This window comes from Crassostrea angulata, chromosome 1, assembly GCF_025612915.1.
Source record: "Crassostrea angulata isolate pt1a10 chromosome 1, ASM2561291v2, whole genome shotgun sequence".
Classification (NCBI taxonomy): Eukaryota; Metazoa; Mollusca; class Bivalvia; order Ostreida; family Ostreidae; genus Magallana; species Magallana angulata.
Genome location: NC_069111.1, coordinates 5,678,782 through 5,692,612, shown reverse-complemented (window position 1 = coordinate 5,692,612; position 13,831 = coordinate 5,678,782). Strand labels below are relative to the sequence as shown.

At 36.4% G+C, this 13,831-nt stretch overlaps 1 protein-coding gene across 2 annotated transcripts; it reads left to right on the top strand.

The window, feature by feature from the left end:
- Positions 1-1,878: 1,878 nt before the first annotated feature.
- On the top strand, positions 1,879-11,849 carry LOC128167131 (NFX1-type zinc finger-containing protein 1-like). 2 transcript variants are annotated; one of them, XM_052832682.1, is made up of 3 exons: positions 1,879-7,954; positions 8,161-9,264; positions 9,589-11,849. In XM_052832682.1, exons 1-3 carry the CDS (start codon positions 1,894-1,896, stop codon positions 9,654-9,656), a joined length of 7,233 nt encoding a protein of 2,410 aa, XP_052688642.1. In that variant the 5' UTR covers positions 1,879-1,893; the 3' UTR covers positions 9,657-11,849. The 2 variants fall into 2 exon arrangements, with proteins under 2 accessions (XP_052688642.1, XP_052688649.1); XM_052832689.1 differs by lacking the exon at positions 9,589-11,849 and having other exon boundaries at positions 1,879-7,963; positions 8,161-8,299.
- Positions 11,850-13,831: the final 1,982 nt, after the last annotated feature.

Here is a 13,831-nt window from a genome sequence, read left to right as displayed (position 1 = left end):
TTACGATTTTAATCAAGATTTATTTTTCAGTTTTTAATGTTTACAAAGAAATGTATTATTAGAGCATTGTAAAAAATGGAAATAGAAAAATACAATTTGATCAAAATCGTGACCATGCACCTTTAAAGAAATATAACTGATTGGATTAAAACACATTTACCAGTTTAAGATTAGGCATTCCTCTCACTTTTAAATGATTCACAGGAAGGTCATAGTCCTTGGTAATGCAAGCTAAAACTGGGAGACACAGCTATATGCAGCTTAACATCATCGAATAACTTTTCAATATGCATTTTATTTGAACCTAACTAAAAGCAAGTAGATTTATTATTATTTATATTTTATTCATTTTATTATTATTATTATTTATTTTCTATAAGGTTAGTTGATGATTTATCTCATATCGATACTATGAGTTAAGTATTTCATTTGAAATGATCTATTTTTTTTATAAACGTAACATAAAAGATAAATAACGATGTTGCCAATTTTTTCAAGTGTGAAAACATCCCATCGAGTTTATTTAAAACATTGTGATTCAGTTGTTTTTAAACATACATATCTTCCGTGGCTTAATTGGTCATGTATAATATTTCGTTATTTGAGCCATGCTATTATGATTCAATATTATGTTAAATATCAGTTTTATTCAAACATGTACATGTATACAAACAAAGAGGGTTGTTATTGAATGGGCTACTTGGTCAATCATTTAAAGCAATCGTGGATCGGATAGAGATTTTTTATGTATTTATGTATTTATCCTGAAAAATGCTATGTTAAATGTATCGGGTTGAGATTTGACTGTCATTTTATCTTTTATTTCAAAGTAAGTACTAATTAATGATATTCATCTTAAACGAAAGTACAGAAAAATGGCGAAATGCGTAAGTTTCAAAACACCCGCTAAGTCTACTTGATATTGATGTGACTACAAGCTTCTTACCCTCATTTCTCTTACTCTCATTCAGTGACCTTTTCTGACAGCGTATCTTTAACACATAAACTCCTTCACTCTGCTACAAACCGACTTTAAATGTATTTGAATATATTTTTAATGTGCGATACATTATGACACAAACTAGTTGTCGTAATTTTAGAAAAGCGATATCCACCAGCCAATATTTACAACAGTGTTTGTTTTTGTCTGTGAAAGATCAATTGAAGATGACTTGATATCAGTAAGTATGGACATTTCTCTCTCGATTTTGTCTGGTGCTTCCTAGGGGCTCATAACATAAAGCATGCAAAGATTTTGACTTTAAGTAGGGTCATAAGTAAGACTTATGCGGAATTTAGGACCTACATAACATAAGGCAAACTTAGCAATGTCTTTACTAAGTCATGCTTATATTAATAAATGAAAAAAAGAATTGTTTATTTCTTATATCGAATTTGAACGTATTGGTAAACATTTATTGTCTTGGGTTAATACATTGTATCTAGTTTATTTATAGATACAAACAATTGATATCTTTTATATTAGATAGGGGTAGAAGTAAATGTACAGACACAAAATCCAAGGTGGCATAAGTATATATATATGTACCTAAATTATGTGATTAATACAGTGTATTCAAATGCTGAATTGCAACAATATTAACAATAAAACTTCTAAAGGTGTGTAAACAAAACTTAAGATAAACTTAAGTCACCTCTACCGACCGCCTTAGTTTTGGGTAAATTGTCCTAGCTAAGCACTCTTCTATTAACGGCCTTAAGTCTACGAATGTACATAAGTCTTACTTACCACTGTCTTAGACTTATGTATCCTTTATGTTGCGAGCCACTGGTCGTGAGGCATTTATCATAGACAAGAATTATATGTCATTAGTTTAATAATTAATATTTGAAGGAGATGGTCATTTTCAACATAACGTTCTATTTCAGACAATGGAGGAAAACAGGGGATTCCGGGGTAGAGGGGGTAGAGGAGGGCGTAGACCATGGCGGGGGAGAACAAAGTCACAAAACAGATCCACAGATAACATGGCGGCTTCAGGTACTTCTCAGGAGCAAGCTGAAGACGAGGGAAACCAAGGACGTCATTCAATTCCAATATATGACTCCTCAGAGTTTGAGGATAATATTTCTGGCTCGCGAGGAAGGGGGAATAGAAGAAGGCCAAACTTCAGGGGAAGGGGATCAGGAGAAAGAGGACACACATCCCAACGGAGACCAAGATCTGCATCCATCCAAGACAGGGGTGATAGGCAAGGCAACGGACGAGGCAATTACAGAGGTCAGCGCTCTAGCAGTAGTTGCAGAAATGAAGGACACATGAGGGTCATGGGGTACAGACGACTGGAGGAGCTTTACAAGGAAGATGATCCTGATGCTGTACTTCTTCAGTTGGTCACAGGCAGGAATGGATTTGAAAAGTTATTAGATACACAGCTGCAAGGCGAGTGGATGTTCTTTCTTATACCCATTTTAGCAAAAGCATATAAATCCACAAAAGACCAAAACTGCAACGAACTAACTAAGATATTGGGTGCAAAACAACTAATTCCAATCCACCTCATACCCTTTTTGGATAAACTTGAATTTGATATTATTTCGTTTACTGATGACCAAAAGACGGGAGACTTGTTATGGAATCTGTGTCAACTAACCCTGTGTTTATTTCAAAATATGCAAAACAGCATTCCATTTTTAGCCCCATTTCTGGACAAATTGGAAAAACTGGCTAATGATAAATACAACTCTATCTGTATTTCGTATTGTCCGAAAATATATACCGAACTTAAAGATCTTCAGGAGGCAAAAACTGAAATTCACAAGAACTATATCAAGAACTTACACAAAGAGGAAAGACCGAAGAGACGCCCTGAACCAGAGAATAAGGAGCCACCAGACGATTTCCACGATCTTTCCGTACTTCCGACCTTGCAAGACCTACAATTTAATCAGAAACCATTCCTGCGAGTTAACAGAACAAAAGGGGGATATAATGACTTACAACAATACTTGGATATTCAGTTTCGTCTTTTGAGAGAAGATTACTTGCATCCTTTGAGAGAAGGTATTTTAGACTATCGAAGAGAACTTGAAGAGGCAAAGAGGGTAGGACGAAAACGACAAACAGACATACGAATGTATGAGAATGTCGAAATACTTCGTCCTCTGTGCTCAAAACAAGGAGTCAGGCACGTCATCAGATTTGACAATACAAAATTCGCAACTATGCGATGGGAGTCGTCAAGGAGACTATTGTATGGGTCATTGCTTTGTTTATCGTCAGATGGTTTCCAAACAATGCTGTTTGCCACAGTAACTGAACGAAAGGTAGCGGATTTACAGAACGGTATAGTGGAGGTTCAGTTTACGGAAGACGCTCACTCTTTTAATTTATCAGCAAACCAGTTATATGTGATGGCTGAAACAACAGCATACTTTGAAGCCTACAGATACATTTTGCAAGGACTTCAAGAAGTTGGAAATGATATGCCGTTACAATCCTCAATTGTTCATTGCAAACCCAACGAAAAACCTCCTAGGTATCTTATTCAAGCTGGATCTGTTATGCCATATGACTTCTGCCCCCTTTTACAAATGGACAAAAAACCAAGAGAATTTAAATGCCCCGTTCTTAATACTAGAAAGTGGCCTTCAGCTAAACAACTCGGAATGGATGACTCACAGCATAAGGCTTTACAGATGGCCATAACCAAAGAAATCGCAATAATACAGGGACCTCCTGGTACTGGTAAGACATATGTTGGACTCAAAATTGTACAACTTCTGCTGCACAACAAGGAAATGTGGACAGAAAATAGAAAAATGGATCCCATATTAGTAGTTTGTTACACCAATCATGCCTTAGATCAATTTCTCGTCGGAATCTCTGAGTACTCAGAGAAATTAGTGAGGATTGGTGGGAGGTGTAAAACAGAAGAGTTAGAGGAATATTCCTTGCAAAAATACCGAATGAAAGCCCGTGAAGACAAATCGATTTCAAGAACTATCCACGAGAAAAAAAGTGAATGCCGCATGAACATGGCAAACTGCAGTGATAAAATAGAGCTGGTAAGCGAGAAATTAAAATGCGCAAAACAAGGAATTCTTCGTCTAACTGAACTTTCCCAATTTATGGATGATGTGCATGTTAACAGCTTCAAACTTGATTCAGAGAGTGAAAGTCAGCGTGCCAGTATTGATGAGTGGCTCGGATTTGATGTTAATATGATGGAAAATTCTCACGAAAGTGATGAAGATAAACATAAAAATATGCTGATGATTGAATGGGAAAACGAACTATCTAACGGATCAAAGGTTGAAAGAATGAAAAAAGACGAAGCTTACCTTGTCAAACATCCATGGCAGCTCAAGTTGCACGAGAGAGGGGCTCTATACAAGTGTCTTCTTAAAGAGTTTCAGGATTTCCTCGGTAATCGAATTACTTTATTGAATAATGACGCTATCAGAACTAGAAAAGCAAAATCGTCAAAAAGCCCCAAACCACAGGAAGAGATTAACAGCTACTTAAATTTGCTTACGAATTCTGAAAAATATATTGTAGAAGTAAAGTATCTTATAGACTTCATGCCAAAATATTTTAAGCGAATACCAAAGATGATACAAGAGGAAGGGAGCATCATTGACTGGTTGTGTTTAGATGGCTCGCCAGAAAACTGCCATCGAATAGCTGAAGTGTTGCTTGAGGAATACTTGGATGCAAAAGAAGAGGCTGAATATGAAAACGAAGAAAGAAGACTCGAAGAAGAAGATATTGAAGACGATGATGAATTGAAATTTTTTTCTGGATATAGCCAAAATAATGAAAAAGATGAAACGTCTTCAAAGAATTTAAGTGATGCGTCTTTTGCAATACTTTACAGTAAAGTTGACAGATCACAAGACACAAATGGGTGGGCTGTTCAGATAAGTCGAAACAAACTCCGAAAAAATTTGAAGAAAATTATAGACAGTAATGATATCATGAGCACATCAGAGGTAGCAAAAGTGAATGATGTATGGAAACTGAAACCCTTTGCACGTCAAAGACTGTATCGTTATTGGCTGAGTTGTTATATCACCTATATGAAAGGGTCCATACAAGAAGCAGAAAAACAATACGACGATCTCTGTAAAGGATATAGAGAGGTTTTAGATGCAGAAGATGTGGAGATAATGCGGGGAGCAGATGTGATAGGAATGACAACAACTGGTGCTGCAAAATATCGAAATATCTTACAGTCAATAAGGCCAAAGATAATCATTGTCGAAGAAGCTGCAGAGGTTCTTGAGTCTCATATTGTCACAACGATAAATTCAAACTGCCAGCATCTTATACTCATTGGCGATCACAAACAATTACGACCAACACCAACTGTTTACTTTCTTGCCAAGAAGTATAACCTTGACTTATCATTGTTCGAGAGAATGGTTAACAATGATCTAAACTACGTGACGCTTGGAATACAACATAGAATGCGGCCAGAAATATCCATTTTGATGAGGTATGAACATCTCTATCCGGACCTCGATGACCATGAGGACGTCAAAGTCTATGAGCATGTAAAGGGTGTTACATCAGATGTGTACTTCTTAAATCACAGTGAACCAGAAACGGACAATAGAGAGACAAAGAGTAAGTCCAATATTCACGAGGCAAAATTCGTCAAACGGCTGTGCAGGTATTTTCTTCAGCAAGACTATGAGAGAGGTCAGATTACCATTCTCACTGCCTACACTGGGCAAATACTTGCTCTAAAAAAAGAGATGCCGAAAAACGAATTCGAAGGAGTCCGCATTACGTCAATCGATAATTTTCAAGGAGAAGAAAATGACATTATTATCCTTTCACTTGTTCGAAGTAATAGCATGGGAATTACTGGGTTCCTAAAAATAGATAACAGAATTTGTGTTGCCTTGTCAAGAGCTCGCAAAGGACTATTTGTTATAGGAAATTTTGAACTTCTTTGTTCCGAGAGCGAATTATGGAGGTATGTTGTAAATTTAATGAAAGATAGAAATAGTTTTGGAAAAAGCTTGATTCTACAATGTGGAAATCATCCAGGAAATAGTGCAGAAGTAAGCCGAGATTCCGACTTTGATCAAGTGTCAAATGGTGGTTGTTATCTGCCTTGTAATTTTATTCTCAATTGCTCTCACAAGTGTGGACAAATTTGCCATGTTTCAGACCCTAAACACGAACTATACAAGTGTTTACAGCCATGTCTGAAAAAATGTGACAATGGACATTTCTGCCAACGAAAATGTTTTCAGGATTGTGAAGCTTGTAAGGTTAAAGTTAAAAAGACCATACCATCGTGCGGACACGTCGAAAATGTTCCATGCTCTGTCAATGAAGATCAATGGTCTTGTAAAGCACCATGTAACACAATTCTTCCATGTATTCACATCTGCAAAGGAGCTTGTGGAAACTGCAGGACGCAAAACACCCATGCGCAGTGTTTAGAACCTTGCAAAAAGCGACTGTCTTGCGGACACATTATTGATGCGAAATGTTCCGATGATGAAAAAAGTCTAATCTGCAAGTCACCATGTAATAGTAAGCTTGAATGCGGACATTTGTGCACTGGAACTTGTAACGCATGTCAGCAAGGTCGCTTGCACATTCCATGCCAATCTAAGAGCGATGGAAAACGTCTGTCCTGTGGGCATATTATCGATGCTATATGTTCTGCAGATGAAGAAAATCTCGTCTGCATGAAACCATGTGGTGGTAAGCTGGAATGCGGACATGTTTGTAGTGGAAGTTGTAATGATTGTCAACAAGGTCGCTTACACATTCCCTGTCAATCTAAGTGCAATCGAAAACTTATCTGTGGTCACAAATGCTTAGCCCTCTGTGTCAAAGGTTGTCCTCCTTGTGACCAAAAATGTCAAACTGAGTGTGAGCATACAAAATGCATGTCAAAATGCAGCGATCCTTGTGAAGATTGTAGAAACCCTTGTTCTCGGCGCTGCATACATCAGGCATGTGAAAAATTTTGCAGTGAAAAGTGTATTAAATTACCCTGCTCCCGAAACTGCAATAAAACGCTTTCATGCGGTCATGCCTGTCTAGGTATTTGTGGCGAAAGTTGTCCACAGATGTGTACTGATTGCCACTTGTTAACATTCCAGGATTCGTCATGCGAAATAGACAAGGGTGTTCGTTTGGTCACTCTTAACGATTGTAATCATACGTTTTGCGTCGATTCCCTGGATAGATACATGTTTAATAGGAGTTCGTCAGTTGCATTGACATTGCCACAATGTCCAATATGTTTTGCTCATATAAAGAAAAGTGTGAGATATAAACATGTTGTTGAAGAATTAAGGAACGATATGAAAACCATAAAAAGGAGAATACACGAAGAAAAGACTTCATCTTGGAAAATCAAACTAAAATATGTAAAAGAAAAGGTGACGATGTTGAAGGCAAAAGACTCAGAAGCTGTTGGTTTCATAGTTAAACAACTCAACGAGGGCAAGACAGAGCTCTTTGAAAGAGTTGAATTTGCACATGCGCAAGTAATCATTTTGGAAATAATTTACAGTATCTACCGAAGTATTTTAGAATCTGTCATTGAAAATACAAAAGAAGAAAAACTGATTGGGTTACAGTTAAAAAGAATTCGTCAATGGTTATTCGAAAGTCGTCGGACTATAACAAAGAAGAAAACAAAGACAGTACAACTCCAAACTAGATATTGCTTCTCTAGGCAGGAGCTCTCTGAGGTACGTCTAGAGTTATTGAGACTGGCATACCTGGTTCAATTTCTAAAGTTCACCGAATCTGGTGGATTAAAATGCACAACAGAACTTCAAGAACTGTTTAAAAAGTCTCCATTTTCAGAAACAAAATGTACCCGCATCCGATTGTCGGCGAGAGTTTATGGAATTGGATTTGATGAAGGACTTTTTAATGACTTGGTCAGCCCTGATGTATTACAGCACTATAGAATATGGCAATATGGGAATTGGTTTAAATGTAGAAGTGGTAAGTAAGGTAAAAGAATATACCCTAATTCTTGTATTTTATTTCTTATTTTTTGAAGTATATCATTTTTGGCCATATTCATAGCCTAGTGATAACTGGCAGGATAAACATTACATAAAATGAGTACATTTGATTGTTTTTGTTAGAGTAATTTGTTTTAAGTGATTAAAAACAGATTTGGATTAAAAGTTGTTATTCTTTTATAGGACACATTTCGAATACAGATCAAGACCAAACCAAGTGCCCCTCGTGTGAAATAGTCATTGGTATGAAGGTATGTCATGAAGTTATTCCTCCCAAACTGATTGTGTCGGTGCCAAAGCCAGATGATCGGAAAAAGAAAGCAGCGAGTTCGCTTGATGATATAATTCAGAAACAAATGGAAATGATGGAAAGTCCGCAAACTGTTGGAAAAGAGATAGATAAATCAAATTCTCTTGCAAGTTCTCAGCCAGATTCTACTTTTAAGAGTCTCTATGAAAGAAATATTTCTAAAAAGGTAACTGAAAGTTCGCACGAGGAGAACACTGATGTTAGTTTGTTGCCTAAAAATGTAGAAAATAAAGCAAGTGCCATCCTTTCTTGGCAAAAGGTTTCACAAAATCAAGAATGCAGAAAACCCGACACTGACTATTCTATGGTTTCTAATGATTCAGAGTATCCTACTGAAGTTAAAAAATGGGCTGTACACAGCAATAGAATTTCAACAGATGGGAATATCCCTATGGAAAACAAGCAGACTTCATTAAAAAGTTTTCAACTAGCTTCTCTGGCCGAGGCTCTGAGCAGACCAGAAATGAAGTATGTTCAGCAAAAGACTGACTCCACTACACGAAAAATTCAAAACGAGATCCCCAATCCTACAAACGTTTCAGGCTATAAGTCTGCTTCATCCGGCGGTGATCAAGAATTGACCAAAAAGGTTTATGGTACGAAGGAATTATTAAGATTTAAAGAAAAACAAGGTGCAGGGTTTGCAGAAAGAAAATTGCAGGAGAGACAAGAAGAGGATATGGATGTTGATTACGCTGATGTGAGTGTTCGGCAGGCTTTAGGGGGAGCACGCACTTATACCAAAAGCAGCAAGTCTGGTTATACCAAAAGCAGCAAGTCTGTACGTAGCCCTATTGATTTGGACATACAGTATGACGACCTTGCTAAGGAGAGGGGAGCCCAAGTCGCAGTTATCAAGTCTGAAGGAAAAGAAAACCAACGTAAGGAACCGGAGATTGAAAAGCCTTCAAAACCAGATGTATACCAACCAGATGTATACCAACCAAGGGGTCTACGGAGACGTGAATGTCCTAAAGGTTTGATACTTTTATAAAACTACATTATAATCAAATATATCACGTAGTTTCCGAATTTTTTTTAGACTCACATGTTTATTGAAGTCCTAAAATTAAACTTTAAATAACATTCGAATGATGAAAATTATTTCATCATTTTAAAAAATGCGTTGAGCCAACTGTAATTAATAAATGTTCGCTAATATTGAAAATATCAAATCCATGCGTGTTTATTACTGGTAAAGTTGTATCTCGCTTATCGTTTATAATGCAAGTATATATTGATATATTTTAAGCATCAAATTTAATCAAGAAAAAAAACGATGTGACAAATTCATATTGTAGGTCATATGCTGTTTAGGGAGGATGAAAAGTGCCGATGGTGTGATCCATTTCGAGATAGTCCTGTCTAAAAAAAGTTCTGCAAACGAGACAGGCCCATGTGAAGTATCAAGGCAAAATACTTTGCATTGCATTACATATTTACCTTTATTCGTGATTAAATTTAAAATTATTCTTAAGTTAAGACTTAAAACATTCCATTAAGTTCTTTGTTATGTGTAGTTTATATTTTATTGCATATATTTTTAATAGAAATCTGAATCTTAGATGTATGGCAAAAAATTGGTAAGGGGATGTTAGCGCTAATTGCCTTATTTTTTGGTTGAACCATAAAATGTTTATGTTAAGAAAAATAAGACGTCATGCTGTAGTTATTTAAAGAAATATGAACTATCAGTTCCTTAGCAATGGTTATAGGGATTAACCTGTCATTTTTAAATAAAACACAACCTACAAGTTGCAAGTGAAATAACGACGAAGTTAAAAACCAGTACTGTCATTCAAAGTACGTGTACATTTGTGATGATTTTGCATTAAATACATGTAAAACTGTATAATCAGTTATTCATAGGAAAGAGTAGCTTTGAAAAACTAAATGATACAAGATTAAAATTAAAGCTAACTTATACACAAACGTTTGGTTTTTTAGCCATTCTATAAACCTTTTGGTCAGAGATAGAGATAGAGGGGGTGATGGGCGGCTAAAGAGAGTGAAAGCAATAATTTGTAAAATTAATATTTAAATAAACTCTCATATATTACATTCCCACTCAATATTGAAATACATATCATTTATTCTGAAGCAAAAGAGCCTATATTATATCCAAATGCGTAAGCTAGTTAAGAAAGGGACAGGAAGAAATCACAAATTAAATGAAATAATTATATGTAAGTGAGAACAAAACATGATTAATTGGGGGAGGGATGGGGTGAACAAGTGGCAAGTTAGTATGTATGAATAGTATTGATTTAAAAAAAAATTGTTGGATTAAGAAATTAATAAATGAAAAATGAAAATAACAAACTGTCAACCATCTCAAAAATCCATTAATTTATTTTTAAATAAATTTAGACATGATATCGTATCTCAAATTGCTATTGTGCAATTGTGCGATGTAACCAATGGGCGCCTTGTAAAATAATTTTTTATGTAAATTCCTGTGTGGTTCAGCTAGAGTAGAGGAAATTCTTCAGAAATTTATTAAACCAATTTTTTAAAGAAATTTTCTAGTAGATTATTAATGAGACAATTTTGAATTACGAAAATATATTTTACTGGTCTTTAACTATTGATTCAGAAATGAAATGAAATGATTTGTAACCGATCTTATATAGTGATTTAATTTATCGTTTAATATAATTCTAGCATCATCCAAGACTTTTTCAGACAATTTAATCCAATTTTTTGTGCTTTTAAATAAATATGCGCTATGCACGTATCATCGGGCGGGGTACCTTTTTAAACTATATTTTTTTTTCTTATATTTATTATAAACAAAAAAATACAAATTAAATGGCCTCTCAATTTCTGTATGGTCCCTCCACTCGCTACGATCATACGTGCCTATGCAGATTTGTGGGATGACTGAAGTTGCACATATTTAACTAGTACAAGTATATGTTTTTCTTTTTATTATCAATATTTTTAATTTCTTTCAGTTTAAAAAACAAATCTCAAGTTCAGATAATGTATATAAAGAAGGGTTGATCCAAAAGTGATGTAAAGTGGTAAAATCGTAAAAAAATCGGCGTAAAGTGACAATTTTTCCTGTTTTGAGATACTATTTCTATGCAGATTTGAAAACTTTAATGCAGAAGAATGATAATTACTTATATATATATATATATATATATATATATATATATATATATATATATATATATATATATATATATATATATATATATATATATCGCACGTTAGCGAAAGTTTTGATGTTTTATTGACATTCATACAATTATACAAAACAGCGCTCATGAGAAGAGTGATGCATTGTGCGACATTATTTTTGGATCAACCCTTGTAAAACTAATGTCATACTATGCACCTATATGTAGCTGCAGAACTGTAGCTCCACGGTCCATTAACCCGAATTTCTCATGGAGCTGCACTGCCTCTGCTACAGTTACATAGCGTGATATAACGTGTTGATCAACTTGTATCGTTGAATATCACTTGGAAGTAAATGTTTAAATTAAAGTGAATAAAACTGTTATTGTTGTTTGTCAAATATGTCACCGTATAAAATAAACACTTGAAGTTTGCAGTTCGTGCTTTCTTTCATTTCTAAGATTTGACATGATTTTTTTTTATGTGAAGGTCATTTAAAGATTTGTTTTCAATCAGAATTTTGTTATGTATCAGTCTTATCATAATGATATACCTAACGATTAGTTTAAGGTGATTAATCACATAAAGGGGCAATATATGTAGCAATTAAGATATGAAGAGAACAAACACATGTGATAGACTTCTATATTTTTCATTATTTGCCGTTACAAAAATAAATATATTGATTTGAAATAATAAATCAGGGCAAAAAGGTACATATTTCTTAAAAAGCTCGAGGTGAAGACTTAAACAGAAAGTTAGAAACAATTGTGCACGGAAACTAAACTGCGTGGATTCTTTACATGGAAATGTAAGTAATGTTACGAGCTTTGTGGTTGCCGGTGGGAGGAATCCATATGGATATCGACTCCCGTTTGGAGTGAGGCCTTTGAACGTATGTGTAAGATTTGGGAATGCTCACGTGACGTTTTGCGAGATTCTGGTTGCTGTCTGGCAGGAAGTACGTCACACCGATTTCCTTAACAGCGAATTTCTGGATAGGAGACACCCTCTTTTTGGCTTGTTTGTTAGGGACCATATCCTTCTTCTTTGGTGCATAGGCTTTAAATGCAGTTTGCCGGTGGACATGGTCGATGTAGCTGGATTTTCTCTGAGGCGCCCACTGGACCGGTGGTAACCTTGGGGAACACTGCTCGTGCAGGACCTTACACCTAGGGACATAAAGCTCCTGGAGGTTGAGGGCTTGACTCTCCGTGTACTCAGAATCAGGACTACACTTGTGAGACGCTGACCTCCAACCGTCAGTTGAAAACCTGTTCATCTTACACGGTGACACAATGTTAGAATACACTCTCTTGATTGGAGCTGAAGTGTTGGAACCAAGAGAGGAAGTTGGCGGAGCGGGGGGAGGGGTTCTGTGTTTCAATGACAATTCTTCCGCATAGTCCGCGGTGTTGTCACGCGATGAGAGAGGGGTACTCCGAGACTGGCGGGAAAACTGATCGTAGAAATCATGGCTGTATTGCACGGTGTCGATATCCTTATACAGGGGCTTGGAGGCAAGCTGCTGTATGTCGCACAGAACGCACTCCCCCCTCCCCACGTCGGCCAAGTAGCCCCTCCTCCACTTGATAATGCGGCGGTAGTACTCCTCCCTAGCGTGCGAGCCGAGATGTGGGTAGTGACAGAGGGTGTTCCAGACTTTTCTTTCAAACCATTCCTCTGGGACATCCTCGTCGTTTAGGGGAATCTTGTGAATCTTACATTTCTTTTTCTTATTGAGTTTTTCCATTAGCCTTCCTTCTTGCTTATTACATACATGGAGACGAAATATTCCACCGCCTATCGTCTCTTCTGCGTGCTTCATGGTGGCCAGTTCTTGAATCGGCATTTTTTTCATTTTGACTTTCATGGTCAATGAAACTTTCGCCTTCCTCCTGACCCGCTGTTTACTTACGTTTGGCACCGCCCTTTCGTCGTCCTCATATATTGGATCATCGGCTTGCTGTGCCGTAGATTCGTATACTTTTGATGGAATCACTATAACAGGAGAGATGTTTTCAGTTTGCCCCTGATTTGTGTCTACTTTCACCGATTTCTCCGTTAAATTCTTTTGACCTCCAATACATTTGATATTCGCATGCGCTTCTTTTGTACTTCCGCACTGCTTTATTCCATTTAAATCTGTGACTTTTTCTGAGGAGTTTGAGGTATTTTCTGTTCTGTTCTGACCAACAGCGATATCATTATCTGGTGATAGCTGGTTTTTCTCAACTTTATCTGCTATGTAGATTCTCTTCCGTTTAGGTTTATTGGCTTTTATCCGAGGATCATACAATCTTGGAGAGATTCTCTGACCCCGGTATCCATCGCTGTCCAAATCAACTTCATCGGTTTCCCTCTCCGTCGGGACTTCGGACAAAGACATGATTAGTGATTTGTCATAATGAAAAC